Raw genomic sequence first — 19,687 nt, forward strand, 5'->3', positions numbered from 1 at the left:
AGGCTGTATCCAAAATCTGTTCTGTAAAAACTTTGGACTCTAATATGTTGTATAAAATAATAATAAAGAATTTATAACTCCGGCTTCATCCAACATCTACATTTGATCCAGAGATGCAAATTCATGCATACTTACCAGTAGATAGATATTGCTAAATTTTTTATTTAATTTATTCAAAATTTCTGAATTTTTTTTTTAATGTCAGTAATCAACTGGTAACTGTTTTTTTTTGCACTTCGACAAAAAAAAAATGCATTTGTTATAGTATCTCCATTCGAAGCTATAGTACTTACGAGATTCTTGTTGTTCTGAGTTTGTACCTTCATGGTTGAATGCACTTAATGGAAGATGCTTTGGATAAAAGTGTCAGCTAAATACAATGTAATGTAATGTTAAAGTTTGACGCTGACATCCATAAGTTAAAAATCTTCCCCTATTCCCCTGCAGTGTCTCCGCCTCACCTCCCTGTCTGTGTGTGTCTGTTTCAGGGTCGCTGTATCAGTTTCCAACGGGTCAAAGACACAGAAATGAACCAGAACCAGCAGCGGGCCCCTCCTAGGAACCACCTCCCCCCCTCTCCTTCTGCTCCCCCTACCCCAGCTGAAGAGCAGGCTGTGGTGTGTATCTCTGTCTCTCTGGTTCATTTTGAGATTTTTGTCTATTTTGCTTCAATAACATGTCTCTTTTTATATACTAGTATGAAACAAAAGGTCCAAAATGTACATAAAGTTGCTTATTTGATTAAACCTTGTCTGTTTGCATCTGTATATTTCTTCTATACAACAATCTTTAACAGACATTATCTCAACATAATTTTTTTTCAATACCTCCTTCTTAGCACTATATACGTACATCGTCTTAATATATTTTGGGAGAAGCCTGTGTCCATTTCCAATCAAGAAAAAGCTTGCTGGTTTCATAAAAGTAACTTTAATTCAAAATTTGCCAGGGGTATGAATAATTTCGGTTTTGACTGTATATATAAACATGTTGTTAATTGTCTGATTTATTATTGATAGTTCTGTATATTTCTCCCATTTCAAACCTTAACAGCCGCTGGTGAGTAACTCTGTTCCTCGGACCAAGCCTCCATCTCGAGGCCCTCGCACCACCCCTCCTGCCCGCTCTCCCCCCTCCATATCCAGCCTCCCTCCTGGGCCGCCCCCTACCAGAGCTCCACCGCCTTCTAGACCCCCACCCCGGCTCTGATGACCCAAGGAGAGGGGGGGTCTCACATAAACAACCGATACATACATTTTTAAATTTTAACTAAAAAAACAAGTCCTACATTTCTTATTCCAAAGACTACGGAAGAGTATTAGGGACATTTTCACTTTTTTTACTCAAAATGCATAATGAAAAAATCCCCCCCAACATCAATTTGTTCCACAAAATAAAATAAAAAATATTGTTTTTTCCCATCCCACTAAGTAAGAGTTCTAGGTCCATGGGAAACGAACAAAACATTGATCAGAGGACTTTTTTTTCATAATGCATTAGAGAAAATAATAAAGTCGAAATATTAGGTTGAGGATAAACTTGAGATTGCCGTATTTTCTTGTTTACAAAAACTCAGACAGCAGAGAGGCCTAAAATCTTTCTTTAAAAAAAAATCTTTAAAAAAAGGCAGGAGCTCCGACTTCTTCAAGCCCCCGTGTTTTGTTGCTGGACAGCAAAAAAATAAATATTTATCTGATGATAGCCTAGCACAATCTGCTTCTGGTATCTTTAGCTTTCCATAAAACCCACGGTAACGTTTACAGGAAAAAAATGGCATACTCTATGTTATGGAAAAAAAGAGAGCATGTCTGTACTTGATTAAGCCTGTATGTACCGTTCTAGATGTAATGTGGACTTCAGTGGTTAGAGGAAAGTGTGATCCTTTTAGGAATTAAGGTAGCTATGTGGAACTGGTGTGGTCTCATTTTTTCCTCTGGTGATCATAAATCCTATGTAACAGCAAACGAGACCATCGGTGCTAAAGAATGCTATTTTTATTATAGTTTTTCTTGATGCCTTTGTCATGGGTATATACGCTCACCCAGGAACAACAGCTGGCGTAGTAAAAACACTACCGCTTTGGTCCAAAGGGGGCGCAAGAATGAACACCAATTGAAAGTTCCTCATAGACGCTTTATTATATAAGGATCTCTGTGTTGTTGAAAGTTAGATTGTGATTGTGACACTGTGTACAGTTTGAATGGTGATGGTAAAATAGATCTGATCACTATATATAGAAATATGTAGGAAAGGGGTTGAAAGAAAATACAGCATGTAGTGAAAGATTGAGTTAAGTTGCTTGTTTTAGTCAATTAACAAAAGGATATATTGAAATTTGTCTTTTCTCATCTCCCCTCTCAAGTTACCACACTTCAGAGGGGGTCAGAGAGCACAGGGTCAGCCATAGTACAGTGCCCCTGGAGCAGTTTTGGGGTTAAGTGTCTTGCTCAAGGACACAATGGTAGAGATGGTGGGCACCGGGGATGTAATACCAATGTTGTCTTTAATTTTTTTAATGTACGCTAACTTACGTCGCTACTAAACAGAATGATTCATCCTTTTAATCCAAATAATTGTTTTTCTTCGTCTTAGTTAAAATGTTAAAAGGTGGAGTCAAGGAATTTTGTTTTTTTTATATTCTTCTCATCGTGATCTTATTGCGACTGCAGGGCAGTTCATACTTTATTTATTTTACTGCGAGCCCTTTCTGCATCGGTTTTATACAGTATTTAGCATCCGTTGGTTTGCTGGGTTTTCATATCTTTAAAAGGAGGGGGAATAACCAAAGTGGATATGAGGTATTAAAGCTATAGTGTGTAACTTCTGTTCTGTCCCGTAAGGAATTCTGAGTAATTATAACAACACTGTCGGTGCATCTACATGAGGTAAAGCCTTCAGTGATGGCACATGGATTTTATACCTTCTGCTGTACGTCCAGGTTTTTTTCTTAGCAGTAGAATCAACAACTGAAACATTTCTTGGGCGCTTCTTGAGCTCCTGCACCAGTGTCAGGGGGGCGACACCAGTTTGTAAACGCTGCCATACTGAGAAATACAGAGATAGTTTTGTGGAGCTGATTGGCTTAATCAACTTTGTGTCAACTCGTTCGGCGATGGCTTGAATGAAACAGAGATTCATTTATATGAAAAAGTTACACACTATAGCTTTAAGGGGCTCTAGCATGGCATCTGATGTATTTGTGGTTCTTCGCATAGGACGCTTGCATTCTCCTGTATACTGCATTAACTGACTGAAATGATCATTTTGCATTGTTTCTTTATAAGCAACCTATTTGGGTCTGACTTCAATAAATAAAATGTTTTTTTACTGTGCTCTCCGGGCAGTGATTTTTCTTTCATATTTATTAAAGTGTTGGTGTTATATCAAGATTTTTTGCCCAGTCATAATGTGAGTTGGCAGACACACACACACACACAGGCTTACACACACACACACACACACACACACACACATTGGGGTCGATGCAACGGAGACCTTATGACATCCATTCATTAGTTAATTGGATTTTTCAAGATGAGATATTTGGTGATGTGTGTTCTTTAATTAAACTAATATCACCTCCGCTGCCCTCTAGACGAAAATAATCAATAAGTGACATTAAGGTGCACTACTAAATTAATTAATACTAAAAAAATTACACGTTTTTTTTATAGCTTTTGGAGCCTTTTCACACAGTCATTTCTGGACCACGTCACTATTCCGATATAAACTTTTTATGGCATATAAGATGTCCTTCAGTGCACTTATGGTTGCCTTAAAACAACTTAAAAAAAAACATGTTCTCACTTAATTATAATGGGTCTGGTAAGAGCCAACAATGTAACCTTGCATTATGTAATGGAAAATTAAAAAAATTAAACCTAATAAAACCTATAATGGTATAACTGGTTGACAATGTTATCAATGTTAGAAAATTCTGAGCGTTAAACTTAATAATTTTTGCACATAATGTAATATAACTTATTACATTATAAGGCAAGCAACATATTTTTCTCCTAATAGTGTAATAATTGTATTATTATTGTATGTATATAACTTGACGTCATTGTAAAACAGGGTCACCCCTCAATTAGTCTCGCAAAGCCAGACCAAACTACAGCAAGTAGTGTGCCCCTCAATTGATCTTTCGCGGTTAAATAAAAGAAAATGAACTAGATTATAGAGTGACTTAATAATGTATTTATTAAAGGAGTAATTGCTTCAAAGTAGAGTGAAGTAGAATCCAATAAAATCACTCACTTTCAATAGTTTTTACTGTAATTCAAAGCTCAAAATGTGCACACAAATATAGGTCAATTCTTCGATAGATAACTTTAGGAAAACGGGACCCCATGCATGTATTATTTGAGTCTGAGAAGTGCCCAGTGTATTGACCAGTTTAAAACGTTACTAAAGACTTTGGACTAAGACTTTTTTGCTTTTGCCTTTAACAAAAATGTAGCTTGTTATGTTGTTGTGTATCTTCGGCATATTTATTTGTTGTTTTGTATTGTATCTTGTACAGCACTTTGGTCAACTAATGTTTTTTAAATGTGCTATATAAATAAACGTGACTTGAACTATTTGCCTAAGGCCCCAAAATGACTATATCCACCCCTATAGGGAAATGAATGACAACAGACTGATTGCTTTGTTTCAAATCATCTTAAACATATTTCATAAACAGTGTTGATAAAGCCAGAGGTCTACAGCGCCCTCAAGTGGCCAAATAACACATAACAACAAAGGCCCAGGCATTTCTCTCTCCAAACCAGTCCTACCCTGCGTTCCAAATCTCATACTCTTTCTTTTTTCTCTTCTACATACTACAGCTGATCATAAAAATAATCTGGTGAGCATGCAGTATGCTACAATTGGGACATACTTTTACTTATTTTTTTCATCATAACTTGGCGCCTTGAACTTGCCTCTTGCTTTCATATCTGTCTTATCGCTGGTTGTTTTCACTCGGAGGCTCCGTCAATGTGACGTCACTTCTGCTGCAGTGGATTGTGGGTCAGAATCAGCCCAAAAAGCTGCTTATTTCCACACTAAAGATCTCAGCCCGATGTAGTAGGGTATCTAAGCTTCCTGCATTTGACCACAAGTTTTGGGACATCCTAAATCTTTTTCTAACATACTAAATAGCAGAAAGTATGGGGACTGGAATGCAGGGATAGGGTCTGTCAAAGAATCTAGACAATGTTCACACATAAATATTATTTTATGTTTATCAAAAGGGAGAGTTTATCTGATGCATATAGGATAGAACAGTTTGGATCGCAGTATTTTGACAACCAAAAGGGAATTCCAATTTCGTCTGTCAATTTCCATCGAGGCTGGGACGGACACACACACACACACACACGCACGCACGCACGCAAACACACACGCACGCACACGCCTGTTGTGAAAAGATGGAACAGTTTTAAAAACAAACTGGTTTCTCCTTCAACAACAGCCTGTCAGAAACACACTCTCTCTCTCTCACACACACACACACACACACCCAGACATACACACACATCCAAGGTTTGGTGTCCGTAAACACACACCACCGCACACACACAACATATTTAAAGTCCATTGAGTTAACACAGGTCTGTTCTTCTTCAGGCTTTCCTCTTCCTCTGCATCTTCTTGCCAGACTGCGCCCCCTTCTGGGCTCCTCGCACCATGCCTTTGAACTGGCCCTGCAGCTTCGCCTTCTTCCTGTTAAAACACAACACAATACAGCATGTTAGCGTCTCACCCTTTACATTCATATGTAATAAATGAATCTCCTACCATGAACATTACATCTTATTAATCTATCAACGCAAAACAATACAACATGTTAAGCCACTCACACTCTTATCGAAATAAATGAAGGCTGTCGAACGATTAATGTTTTGATATCGAGATTAAATAAATATTTTATTTTATGATTCTATTTTCGATAGTTAATCGCAATTGAAATGGGCTGAATTATGTAAGGCACATTGATCTGCTGCGTTTCTATGTGGGCCTATTTTCTACTTGTGTATAATTTTGTAAAGCACTTTGTAACCTACATTTCGAAAGGGGCTATATAAAATAAAACTATAATGTGCGTACTTACTCATTTAGTACATTTTTTTGTCAATATTTTTCTGTCTATTATTGTTCAAACATGGCTGCCCCTTTACCTTCTGTTGAGCTGGGCTTTCTTCAGAGGGATGTACGCGTATGGATCCATCTTCCCCTGTTTCTTCACATCTCCTTTTCCTTTCTGAGAGACGGAGAAGGTAAAGAGGGAAAAATTATGATTTCTTTATTATCACAGAGGGGCCATTTGTTTTACAGCCAGCAGTAAAAAAAAAAAACAATAAATAAGAGATAATGGACATCAGAAAACACCAAATAAGGACATGTTGTACAGTAGAGATAAGTGAGATTTTAAGTTAACTCAATCTAGCATCAAACAGGACTGAGCGGGCTTTCTTCAAGGTTTACTCTTTGTACAGTCTTATCAATAAAAGTTTAAACGGCTAACTCAATGCTTATTAGCTAACCTAGAACTGTTAACTCACCAGGATAATCGTCAATATACACTTTGAAAAGCACCCGTCCGGAGCTTCCACTCGATTTCTCCCGAACCGACCACTAGTAGTTTTCCTTATCTCTATTGTCTAAATTGCAGTTTCTCACATTAAGTATTTTATCAATATCGTTATCTTCGTCTAATTACTTGTAGTTGCATGTGTCTCGCAGTTTCTCTGTCTGCGTCATCGGCTGTCGGCCGTTCATGCGCCTGTGATGCGTTTAGGGGGCATTGTAAACTACAGTATCTAGTGATTATTTTCTGAAAATGATGCTTTTAGGGAATTCCTGTGACTTTGGAACTACAGAAAATAACCTGGGTTACGCACTCCTCCTCATCAGACTTGTTTTTTTTCAGTGTGTGTGTTTCTCCATGTAGTTTCTCACTCACCTTAGACCTGTAGTCTCCTCCGCTCTCATCTCTTCCTCCCAGAGCTCTGTGGATACCAGAGCCTCCAGCTGAGGAGAGAGGAATACACGTGTTGCTTGATGATGAATTGTTTTTTTTTGTTCAACTCCAGAGCTTTCTCAAGTATTAAAGCTACAGCGCGTAACTTCTGTCACCCCCCCATGAGGAATTCTGAGTAATTACAACAACACTAACTGTCGGTGCATCTACATGAGGTAAAGCCTTCAGTGATTGACAAAGGATAATATTCCTTCTGCTGTACGATAAAATACAGAGAGTTTTATGGAGCAGATAGGCTTAATCAACTTTGTGTCAACTCATTTGGCGATGGCTTCGATGTAACCGACATTCATTTATATGAAAAAGTTACGCGCTATAGCTTTAACCTAAGAACAGTCCATGAATTGATGGCTGATTTATTAAACAGGTCACTAAGATTGTTTGGTCGCCATCTTACCTTTGTATTTCATCTGGGGCTCAATGTCCATGTCTTCATCATTGTCATCTCTGAACCTCTTCTTCTGGGTCTTTTTCTGAACGGAATAATAAAAAATAATAAAAAATGTATAAGATAAATTAAAGAAATTCATATGAAAAACAGCAATGAACATGTAATGGAAGCCAGAATAAAGTTGGATAATAATGCGCTACATATGGAAATACTCACACTCATGACTCCGGCCTCCTCCAGGATATCCTTCACCTCATCTGTGGGAAAAGTAAAAAGGTTATTATCATATCAGAGCCTGGTCAGACACACAGCAAGTGAATGTGTCCTCAATTGTTGCACGTATAAACGGGTCATTGAAGCCAATGTTTACGTGGGTCCCATCTCATGTTAAATGTGCTACGAGGAACTTTAAAATATATCTGAACCAGACTAATTTTAACAGCATTTAACAGCAAACGAGACCATCAGCGAAAAGAATGCTATTTTTTTTAAACATTTATTGGTGTCGTAAAAACACGACCGCTTGTCACAGAAAGGGGGCTTTAGAATCAAATAAAACAGAAAGTTCCTCATAGCTACTCTAAACTACCTAGAATATTCAAGTCAAGTATTTATAAAGCACATTTATAACAGCCGAGGCGGACCAAAGTGCTGTACAGTAGAACAAGTGAAATACATTACATCCAAAACATCATAAAGACATGTAAAAGCAACAATTTAAAGTAAATTAAAACACAAAATAATAGTGAAAGCTCCTCACCTTTGTCGTCCCCGTCGTCCTCCTCGTCCTCTCTGATGATCAGTCGTCCGTCTGACGTCACCTTGAAGCCGTGAGCCGCCTTAGTGCTCTTCTTCTGAGCCGGGTTAGTGGCTGGACAGAACAAACAACAAAATACAGGTTCAAATATGAGATAGATTTGCCTCTTTTTTTTATTTTATTTTTTTAAATTTTTTGATGGTTTGTATGTTGTGATGGTGCAGGTGTTTGTTTGTTTGTTTGTTTGTTTGTTTGTTTGTTTGTTTGTGTGTTGTGAAAAAAAGGAAAAAACTTCAATAAAGATAATAAAAAAAAACAGGTCAATAAATACATCCAATTATTCTTTTTTTAAGATAATTCTTTTAGGTGTTTTGACATTTTTATTAATAGTTGAAGATTCAGAGAGATATAGTGGAAATGGGGAGAGGGGGTATTATTATTATTTTTATTTTTTTAATAATCCAAAAATAAAGTATTTCTAATTAAAATAAACAGTGGATGTGTGCCTCCTTACCTAGGACTCTCTGTGAAACCTTTGGATCCAGGAAGTTGAGTGGGTCGTCTCCCTCTCCCTCTCTGAGCCACGCTCGGCCCTTCTGCTGTTTGACAGGATTCTTCTTCTGTGGTTTACCGCCTTTCCCGCCTTTCCCCTCGTCCTCCGACAACTCACTGTCTGAGTCCGCCAGGATCTCCTCAATACTACAGGGGGGGAGGGGAGGGAGAGGGTTAATGAAAGTGTGTGTGTGTGTGTGAGAGTGTGTGTGTGTGTGTGCGTGCGTGCTTGTGGGTGTGTGTGTGCGTGAGTGTGAGTGTGAGAGTGTGTGTCAGGATAAAAAATGTGGGTTTTTGAACACTTGAAATGATAAAAGAACTTGCAAATGACAAAGTAGTACAAATGTAAACTGTACTTTTTCGTTTAATTGTGCGTGCGTGTGTGCGTGCGTGCGTGCTTGTGGGTGTGTGTGGGTGTGTGTGTGTGGGTGGGTGTGCGTGTGTGAGTGAGTGAGTGAGTGAGTGAGTGAGTGAGTGAGTGAGTGAGTGAGTGAGTGAGTGAGTGAGTGAGTGAGTGAGTGAGTGAGTGAGTGAGTGAGTGAGTGAGTGAGTGAGTGAGTGAGTGAGTGAGTGAGTGAGTGAGTGAGTGAGTGAGTGATGAGTGAGTGAGTGAGTGAGTGTGTTCATTCATTCGTGCATGCGTGCTTGTGAGTGTGTGTGTGTGTGTATAACAGCATTGTACCTCTTGCTGTTGGCTCTGGGCGTCTCCTCCTCGCTCTCTGATCCGTCCTCCTCAGACACTTGTCTCTTCCTCTTGGTTCTGGCTTCAGCTTTACGGATGTTAGCGAGCACTTTGTGATGTTCAGCCGGCAGCATGCTCTTCACCAGCTCAAAACTGCATTATAATACAACATACATACATTAGAGAAATACAGACAAATACACACCATACCTTACACTTTAAAATATATTATAAGCCCCCTTTTACACAGCGATTCAAGCATACTGATGGAACAACATTTCGCCAATATGCCGGCTTTCAGCATTTACTCTGGACTAGTGCTGCCCACTTACTGTCAACCAAACGTTAGTCGACCAGAAACGTCATTAGTCATTATTTAATAACATAATAAAAAATGAAATAAAAAGGTTTTAAAATCCCCCGGTGAAGGTTTCACCATTGGGCAGACAAAGGAAAACCCATCAAAATCACTGCATGTCATTCAGCGTCAAATCCTGTGTATTAAGACACTTTTAATACTTGTTTTCATCTTAGAGGGGGCGCCCTTAGCTCAGTTGGTAAGGCGTCCCCCCCATGAGCCTCGGCCAGCAGCGGACCTGGGTTCGATTCCAGCCCGCGGTCGTTCTCTGCATGTCACTCCCCTCTCTGCCCCATTTCAACTCTGTCTCTACACTATCAATAAAGCATAAAAATGCAAAAAAAAAATATCTTAAAAAAAAAGTGGGGTAGAGGTGCCGACTTATATGACCTTATAGAATGCGTTAAGATATTATACCGTATAAACCATATTAGTCTCATGAGATAGAAACCCAGTCGGTTGCACGTACCCGAACTTCCTGATTAACTTGGTGAAGACGTTCTTGAGTTTGGTTCTGAAGTGTCTCCTCACGTCGTCCTTGATGCTCCCGATTCCCTCCATCTGCACACACACACACACACACACACACACACACACACACACACACACACACACACACACACACAGAGGAAAGTTTATTTATATAGTGAATGTCATACAAAGGGCAATTCAAAGTGCTTTACAGGTGCGTCGAAAAATATTTAAAAATAAGACATAAGATAATATTGAAATTGGATTTAAGAGAATGTTTTAAAAAAGGCAGAAACATGGTTAAAAGTAAAAAGAATTTGCATTTATAAAACTGTAGAAAAAGTGATTCTGGAGAACGCTTGTTGTCAAAAAATTCAAATTGGTCAAAAGCAGTGAATATCTCCTCACGATCTGCTACATGTCCATACTGTGTGTGTGATAAGAGATATTCACTGATCTTGAGAAAAAGTGATTGTCAACCAGCGTTCTCCGGAATCACTGACTTCATATAAAAAAGGGAAACAGAAAAGACTTCAAATTTGATTTAGAAATGAGCTGTAAATTCCAGCAGACCCAAATTTCTCTAGTAGTTTAATAGTAACACAACAATCTCATATACAGCAGCGGAAAAAATTAAGAGACCAGTCTGGATTGTTCTTAAATCTTCATCTCTACATTACTTAATGGAAATGCTCTTAATGACAAATATTTTTATTGTGAATTTGGTAGAAATGTTGTCAGGAGTTTATATTATAAAACCAAAATGTTCATTCTACTCAAACATATGCCTCTAAAGAGTAAAACAAGAGACACTGGACTTCCGGTAATGGCGGCGAGCTGAGCAGGTGGTTTTTCTACCCTCCACTAAACTTTTATTAAAAACTGATAGAAACCTAATTTACGACCACCAAAAGTGAACAGCGTGTTTGGCTTTGTCAAAGAAACCTGCAGCAACCAAAATGACCAGACGCAAACAAGCAAAAATGTCGGATTTTGGCTTGACAAAGACTGGCGGGGAAGCTAGCGACAGCGCTAATGCTAGCGCCATGCCTGACGAAGCTGAACCAGAAGATGGAGACGTAATAGCAGGCAAAGAAATCCTTGACGCCATCAAAGGGCTGAAGGACGATTTCTCGGACAGGTTTGACGGGGTAATAAGTGCAATAGACGGAGTGAGAAAGGAGATTAGCGTCTGCACAGAGCGTGTTACGAGAGCAGAGGTCCGCATCTCCAGCACTGAGGACGAGGTGGTTACACTCCAAGCTAAGGTCCGAAAACTTGAACATGATAAGAGAGAGCTGCAAGATAAAGCCACGGACCAAGAGGCAAGGTCTAGGCGCAACAACTTAAGGTTGGTTGGCCTACCAGAGAAGACAGAGGCGGGAGATACTTGTGGCTTTCTTGAGAAGTGGATCCCGGAGTCACTGGGCATCACAACACTAACGTCGGCTACTTTTCTGGAGAGAGCCCATCGGACTGGTCCGAACCGAGAGCCCGACGCACCCCCAAGAGCAATCATAATGAGGTTCCTGAACGACAGAGATAAGGTGGCCGTACTAAGAGCAGCCAGAACCAAAAAGCAACTTCTCTACAAGGATAAACAAGTACGCTTCTACCAAGACCTGCCACAAGAAGAGCACAAGAAACAGAAAAGTTTCGACGCGTCCAGACAGCGGCTTCGTAGCTTGGGGATTCGACACGGCATGCTGATTCCTGCTAAAATGCTGGTGACTTACAAGGATAAAACGCATACTTTTGGTACACCAACAGACGTGGAGGAATTTATTCGGAACATCCAAGAGGGAAATGGGACTGGTTGACTGTGTACGCCAACGTAAAACGTTGCTATGACCACGGCAGAGTATAAGGGCAAGTAAGTTTGTTTACATGCAATGTTTCGCGGGACTGAAATACTGCCGTACATGTTTAACGGATTATTGTGCTCGTTTGGTTCAGATAAAAATTGCTAATCTTGTTTTCATAGACAACTTTTTATACAAGGTGTAGTGGCCAGCGGCCAATTGTTTTATAAAAAGTCGCATAAGTTATTGTTTGTCATACTTTACAACGTTTACTGTATAGGTGACATATAATCAACATTGTGTTTGGTTTTGTTAAGGGAACATGCCCCACTTGAATGTTGTTAGAAATGCTCGGGGGATAATATCAATATGCCTGATTCAAGTAGAGTAAACTTCATATCCCACAACGCATAGCGCGGGTTGTTTTGTTTCCGGGTCACTGGCACGTGAGATAATCTTGCGGAGTTATAAATTGACGGCATCTCAATGCACATTTGCCTTATATCAAAAGGGTGTTACCACTGGTTCAATTTATTTACTCGCATACATAATGGTTTGGATATCTCCTTATAAATAGTGGAGGGAGAATGATACGTTTAGCTTGAATATTCCTCACTTAGTGTGGAGTGTTTTTCTAGGTTGCTGGAGTGTGCAGCTAGGGGGTGGGGGGAGGCTCAGTTCTGGAGCTATTGGGGTGTGGGGTTTGTGTGTTACCAGTTTATTGAGATCACGTTTTCTTTTTTCCTTTCTTTTTTCTTTTTTTTCTTTCTCCTCTTTTTTTTCTGGTACATTTTTGCTTACTGTTGTACAATCTACAAAGCTATGATTCTATATGACAGGTGAATTAGAAATTAAATTTACATCTTGGAATTGCAGAGGGTTGCAAAAAATTAAAAAGGTAAAGGAAGTTATGGCCAGGTTAAAGAGTATAAATCCTCAAATCATTTTCCTTCAAGAGACTCACCTTACGGCACAAGAGGACATTAGAATTAGAAGGAGATGGCAGGGCAGGGTACTATCAGCGGCCTTTAATACTCAGGCAAGGGGGGTTATGACACTCATTCACAAGTCGATTCCTTATAATATCACCAACGTAATTGCAGATAAAGCAGGTAGATACTTAATAGTTCAAGGGACACTTTTGTCAGAAGTGCTTAATTTGGTTAATATTTATGCGCCCAATAATGATGACCCCACATTTTTCAATAACTTGTTCTATACACTATCATCCCTTAATGGTCAATATATAATAGCAGGTGATTTCAATTGTACACTGGACCCCCATATAGACAGATCTTCGCATATAGACAAGACTCATAATAGAAGTAGGAATATTATTCATCATTTCATCAAATCATTAAATCTAAGAGATGTGTGGAGAGATAGGAATCCTGATGTGGCATTTTATTCATGTTTCTCCAGCACATATAAATCATACTCCCGAATTGATTATTTTCTTGTTTCCGCAAGTCTGATGTCTAAGATCAAGGACTGTACTTATGACAGTATACTGGTCTCAGATCACGCCCCAAATAGCTTAAAATATGTAGATCCAGGGCTGAAAAAGGATCCACCTAGATGGAGAGTAAAGCAACAGTGGCTGAGGGACCCAGACCTTATCTCTTTTCTTGAAACTCAAATTGATTTATATTTCACAGTGAATGGGTCTGAAACATCTGCTAGTACCAGGTGGGAAGCTTTTAAAGCTTTTATTAGGGGTCAGATCATTAATTTTACAAGTTCCAAATTAAAAAAAACTAAACAAAAGCTGGCACTGTTAGAGTCAAAAATTAAGATTGTGGAGACCAAATACTTTCAAAACACCTGTCCTAAATTACACCAAGAACTACTTCTGCTAAGAACTCAATATAATGAAATTTCATCCGCCAAAGCTACAGCTAATCTTTTAAAACTCAAACAAACTATTTTTGACCAAGGGGAAAAACCAGGAAAAATTTTAGCCTGGCGCATAAAACAACTTCAAACTGAAAGAGCTATTACTGTACTGAAAAAGCATGGCGCTGATGATATTATTGACCCTATTAAAATTAATGTGGCATTTAGAGACTACTATGCAAAATTGTACAGCTCAGAAAGAAATTCGGAAATATCAGATCAAAGTATGTTCTTAAGCAATTTAAACATTCCTAAAGTCTTGGAGGAGGAGAGGGTGGCTTTGGAGGAAAATATAACTCTAGAAGAAATTTCTTTGGCAATTAAAGGCATGAAATCTGGGAAGGCTGCTGGTCCGGACGGCCTGCCCATTGAGTTTTATAAGAAGTTTGAATCTAAGTTAAAGGCGCCCCTCCTCGAAATGTTTATTGAATCTTTTCAGGAAGGCATTCTTCCTCCCTCCTTAAGGGGTGCTTTGATCACACTTCTTCCTAAACCTGGAAAGACAAATGATAAATGTGAGAATCTTAGGCCAATAAGTCTCCTAAATTCTGATTTAAAAATACTGTGTAAAATTTTAGCAAAAAGATTAGAGAATTTATTACCGGGAATAATAAATGGAGATCAAAACGGATTTATTTTAGGTCGTCAGGGGTTTCATAATGTAAGAAGAGTCTTAAATATTCTACATAACCAGAGAGAGATACCAGATACAGCCTTCCTGTCACTAGACGCAGAGAAGGCGTTTGACAGGGTGGAATGGGCATTCTTGTTTGAAGTACTCGATAGGTTCGGGCTTGGGAATAATTTTTGTAATTGGGTGAAACTTTTATATAGAGAGCCATATGCAGAAATTGTTACTAATAATAATCTATCCAAACCAATTCAAATTAACAGGGGTTGTAGACAGGGTTGCCCATTATCGCCGTTATTATTTACGATTGCAATTGAGCCTTTAGCAATTGCAATAAGACATCACTCACTGATCTCAGGCATATGTACAGGTCTAGTCGAACACCGTCTGGCTCTTTATGCTGATGATGTCATTATTTTTCTAAAAAAATTGGATATATCTGTTCCAGCGCTTATGGACCTTATTAAAAGATTTGGCAATATATCAGGTTACAAAATTAACACCTCCAAATCCTCCATTTTATTGTGTAATTTGAATGATAGGAATAACCCTCCGACTAGCGTAAGTCAATTCAACTCAGTCAACAGTTTCACATACTTAGGTATTCAAATCACTCACAAAATTGAAGAAATTGTTCAAGCCAATTACAATCCTGTTATTGCATCTACTTGTGAATCACTTGAAAAATGGTCAACACTTCCAATCTCCCTCTTAGGTAGAATTAATATATTGAAGATGAGTATTCTGCCCAAACTATTGTACCTTTTCCAAAATATCCCTTTGCCGCCTCCTTCAGACTTCTTTCCTAGATTCAAGAAACTTTTTTGCAATTTTATTTGGAAAAATAGACGCCCCAGACTTCGTTTGTCCCTTATGTACCTACCGTATGACAGGGGAGGGCTCCAATGCCCCAATCTATTATGGTATTACTGGGCTACTCAAATAAGAACTATGAAGTATTATTATTACACGGAAAACTCGCCAGTATGGAAAGATATTGAATCCGGCTCTGAAAAGATTCCATTACCTGCATATATATATTCGGATACTTTTAAAAACCTTAAAAAGAAGACAACAAATCCAATAGTTAAGAACATGATTGTGGTATGGTATGATGTAAATAAATACCACAAGGAAACTTCTGTTCTTTCCAGGTTTAGTCCAATTTGGGGTAATAACCATTTTGTACCAGGAAGAGCTGATGGTGGGTTCAAGTTATGGGCTGATAAAGGAATAAAACAAATGAAGGATATTTATAATCCGAATGACGGTCATTTTAAAACGTTTGAGGACCTAGTAAGTATGTATAACATTCCCAAAAAACACTTCTTTAAATATTTACAACTAAAAAGTTTTATTAGATCCTATCAGAACCAATCCATTACCATCCCAACTTTATCTATACTGGAGAATAATCTAATTAAAAATCCCTTTGAGAAAAAAATTATTTCAGCTATTTATAATCTTTTGAGTGACAATTCACCTGAATCATCAGATTCTAAACTAAATTCATGGAAAGGTGATCTACAAAGGGAAATTACCAATGAAGAGTGGATTGTTGCATGTAAGAATGCTCAGTCTCAAACTGCCAATACAAGGTTAAAATTGCTGCAATACAACTGGTTAATGAGAGTATATATTACACCAGAAAAACTAAATAAATTTAATCCCAATATTCCAGATTTGTGCACAAGATGTGGGGACGACAAGGGAACACTTATTCATTGTATATGGAAGTGCCCGAAAATAATTGAATTCTGGAATGAAGTTGGAAAGATAATTCAGGACATTCTATCAATCCAAATAATAATAGAACCTAAACTTTTTATTCTAGGCATCTATCCAAAGAAACATAATATAAGTAGTGGAAAACAGAATTTTGTAAACATTTGCCTATTACAGGCCAAAAGATTGATCGCATTAACATGGAAAAGCAATGGGAGACCAAGTATTAGACAGTGGTTCAAAGAAATGTCATTATGTCTGCCTCTAGAAAAAATTACTTATACACTCAGGGACAAACAAGAGAAGTTTAAAGTAATATGGGGCCCATTCATTAACTACATCAGGGACAAGGATCTCTCTCAGATGCTCGATGAAGTGGAGGAGGGATAAGTACAACTTCTGCTTTTGAGGTTATGTAGTACCCGCAGAGGATAATAGGGAATGCATTGTAATGTACCTACTTTTTTTTTTTTTTTTCTTTTTTCTTTATTCTCATTTGAATGTCCTTTTTAAAATGTAATATTTCTGTTTACTTATTATTTATCTAAGCATTTATATATGGGTGTATGTGTACATTTACATACTTTTTCTCATAATGTAATATGTCGGTATCCATGTATGCGTATATATATATATTATTTTTTATATGTATTTTTATTTTTACTTTATATTGTACTATTTTATTTTATTTTATTAAGTCTGTTTTTGGTGTTTTTTCTTTTCTTTTGTCAAAAAATTAAAACTCAATAAATACATTTTTCAAAAAAAAAAAACAAGAGACACTGAACATTTGGAGTGGTCTCTTCATTTTTTCCGGAGCTTTAGTAGCCTCCAGTGTCTACAGTGTAACTTACTATGACAGTGGCGTGTGAGGCTAACATCTTTGGGTCCATGATGAACAGAATGACCTTGATGAAGCCCAGAGCGGCTTTAACGATCTCTCTGGTCCGAGAGGAGAGAAGAACGCTGATGTTCTGAAGCAGCTGCTCTCTGGTGCTGGTCTCTATGGAGTCTGAGGGAGAGAGAAAAGAGAGTTTCCGTTTGTTAGTTAAATCTGTTTTTCTTTTCTTTTTGAGATTATATTTTGGGTATTTTCAAGCTTTATTAGATAGTACAGAGTTGAAATGGGGAGACAGAGAGAGAGAGAGAGAGAGAGAGAGGGGGGATGACCTGCTGTAAAGGGCCACGGGTCGGATTTGAACCTGCGACCACTGCAACGAAGGCCGGAGCCAATATGGTACGCGCTCTATCCACTACAACACCGGAGCGCCCCTAGTTAAATCTTTTGCATGAACTATGGATTCCTTCAAAATAAAACAGCTTATTGCGCTTTTGCAGTTAAACAAAAAAAAATTGTCCGACGTGGTTTGCCCCTGCTTTAGCAAATCAAGAGCTAGTCTTTATTGTATGATTAAAAAGACCATCAGTTAAGGTATCCTGAGGTACTTTTAGAAATCGCTTCTTGAAAACAAGCCTTTGCATTTGTTTTAACATCTTATTTTGAAAACCAGGCGTTGACGCGCTGTAGTAGATATTCGTGTTCTAACTTCAGCAAGTCCGAAGCAGTTTGAGACTTAATAATTACAGTTTTCACGGATGTATTTCCTTGTTTATAAATGTAATAATAAAAAAAAATATAATGTCCAGTTTGGTACACATCGCCCCAACCCTAAGACTCACCTTTATACTCAAACATGAGTCTGGTCAGAGCGAGCACAGTGCAGGTGATCATGGTAACAGAGCCGGTGAGACCAGCGTAAACCAACATCAGGTATTCATCCATCGCATCTGGAGGAGACAGGGAGGGTTAGGGTTTAAAGCCTTTATAAAGAGCAGACTGAGCACACACACAATGACAGACAGACAGACAGACAGACAGACAGACAGACAGACAGACAGAAAGACAGACAGACACACGCACACACACACACACACAGACAGACAGACAGACACGCACAGACAGACAGACAGGCAGACAAACAGACACACAGACAGATAGACACACAGACACACACACAGAAAGACAGAGACACCCATACACAAACACACTAGTGCATTTACCTTTTTTGTTGCCACAGAAGCGGATGAAAGCGTTTCCTATTTCCACCAGCAGAGTGTAGGCGTTCTTACGAGCTCCAACTGCTACTTCCTTGGTGCAGATAATCACCTGGAAGAGAGAGAAAAACCTCATGTAAATGATCAAATAATATCTGTGTTTGTGTGTTTTGCCAGCCCTAGTTTATGTCTGTACCTCTGGCAGCAGAGCTGTGATGAATTCTTTGTGTTCTTCACTGAGTCTCTTCACGATGTGGATCAGACACTTCAGTCTCGGCTGAGGGAAAGAAAAACAGACAGACAGTTAAAGTACAGTTGAACAGGACAAAAAGAGCAAAACATTTAATAGAAAAGCGTTCACATGCTTTAAAAAAACTTTAAAGAACATTTTCTGGTTAAATGCAATGCTAAGACAGTCCCAAGAAGCTACAATATGACAAATACTCATCAATACATTCCTAATTACTGTGCTCACAAGATTCAAGAACAAAGTGACGTTGACCTTTGACCGCCAAAATGCAAATCAGTGTATCCATGAGTGAAAGTGTTTTTGTTTTTTGTGTTTGTAGCAAATTTGATTAAAAAAAAATCCCTCAAACGCTATCGCCAGCACGGAGACTTAAAACTGGTTAACAATCCCATGTATTGTATCTGCTTTATTGTATTTCCTTTCACAGCGTCCGTCTCACCCTCTTAGCAGGAGAGGAGGCGTTCTTCAGAGTCTCCAGTAGAACAGATTTCAGAGTTTCCAGATTCGCCACGACGAAGGAGCGACACTCGTCTCTCTCTCCTCCACACATCTCCTCCAGCACGCGGTAGGCCTTCTTCTGCATGCCCGGCTCCTTCGACTGACATACAAACACACACATAAGTTAACAAGAAATCTATCTATCTATCCATCTATCCATCTATCCATCTATCCATCTATCCATCTATCTATCTATCTATCTATCTGTCTGTCTGTGTATGTATGTATCTATCTATCTATCTATCTATCTATCTATCTATCTATCTATCTATCCATCTATCCATCTATCCATCTATCTATCCATCCATCCATCTATCTATCAATCTCTATATATATAGTGGAGGAAAATCTAGATGTCAACACTCCGTTGCTAACCCCTCCCTTTATAAGAATGTACAGAAGCTACGGTGGCCTTCAAGGACAAGAAGCTATAGTTACTAAAGATGGCATCATCCACCACTGCCTCAAGTCTTTCCACAATATCAAGTGATGAGGGTGAAGATGTATTTAGTTATTTATTCTATAGTACTCTTCTTCTTCTTGGTCTTCCAACAGGTGAAATAAACTTGGGGTTTAAAGGTACAGTGTG

The 19,687-nt window shown here is 38.5% G+C and overlaps 2 protein-coding genes across 3 annotated transcripts in view; one reads left to right on the top strand and one right to left on the bottom strand.

Annotated features, from left to right (window-relative positions):
- Positions 1-19,687, top strand: part of antxr1d (ANTXR cell adhesion molecule 1d) — a 152,898-nt gene that overhangs the window by 37,979 nt on the left and 95,232 nt on the right. The window contains exons 18-19 of one of the 2 annotated variants that reach the window (XR_013845113.1): positions 489-617; positions 1,054-2,002. Coding sequence is in view for 1 of the 2 variants with exons in the window: in XM_080037378.1 (XP_079893504.1) it covers positions 489-617; positions 1,054-1,209 (285 nt within the window). In the remaining variant the exon portion in view is untranslated. Of the gene's footprint in view, positions 1-488; positions 618-1,053; positions 3,333-19,687 lie in introns of those variants that run through there. The other variant, XM_080037378.1, reaches the window with a different exon arrangement.
- Positions 4,567-19,687, bottom strand: part of rrp12 (ribosomal RNA processing 12 homolog) — a 30,590-nt gene continuing 15,469 nt past the window's right edge. The window contains exons 21-34 of the mRNA XM_080036866.1: positions 19,040-19,198; positions 18,547-18,627; positions 18,357-18,462; positions 17,976-18,083; positions 17,150-17,307; positions 10,240-10,331; positions 9,413-9,565; positions 8,693-8,877; positions 8,182-8,292; positions 7,638-7,678; positions 7,428-7,503; positions 6,953-7,020; positions 6,168-6,250; positions 4,567-5,712 (exon numbers count right to left, since the gene is read on the bottom strand). Coding sequence (XP_079892992.1) covers positions 5,613-5,712; positions 6,168-6,250; positions 6,953-7,020; positions 7,428-7,503; positions 7,638-7,678; positions 8,182-8,292; positions 8,693-8,877; positions 9,413-9,565; positions 10,240-10,331; positions 17,150-17,307; positions 17,976-18,083; positions 18,357-18,462; positions 18,547-18,627; positions 19,040-19,198 — 1,521 coding nt within the window. The 3' untranslated portion in view covers positions 4,567-5,612. The remainder of the gene's footprint in view (positions 5,713-6,167; positions 6,251-6,952; positions 7,021-7,427; positions 7,504-7,637; positions 7,679-8,181; positions 8,293-8,692; positions 8,878-9,412; positions 9,566-10,239; positions 10,332-17,149; positions 17,308-17,975; positions 18,084-18,356; positions 18,463-18,546; positions 18,628-19,039; positions 19,199-19,687) is intronic.

This window comes from Ammodytes marinus, assembly GCF_949987685.1.
Source record: "Ammodytes marinus genome assembly, chromosome: 11".
In the NCBI taxonomy this organism is placed as follows: Eukaryota; Metazoa; Chordata; class Actinopteri; order Uranoscopiformes; family Ammodytidae; genus Ammodytes; species Ammodytes marinus.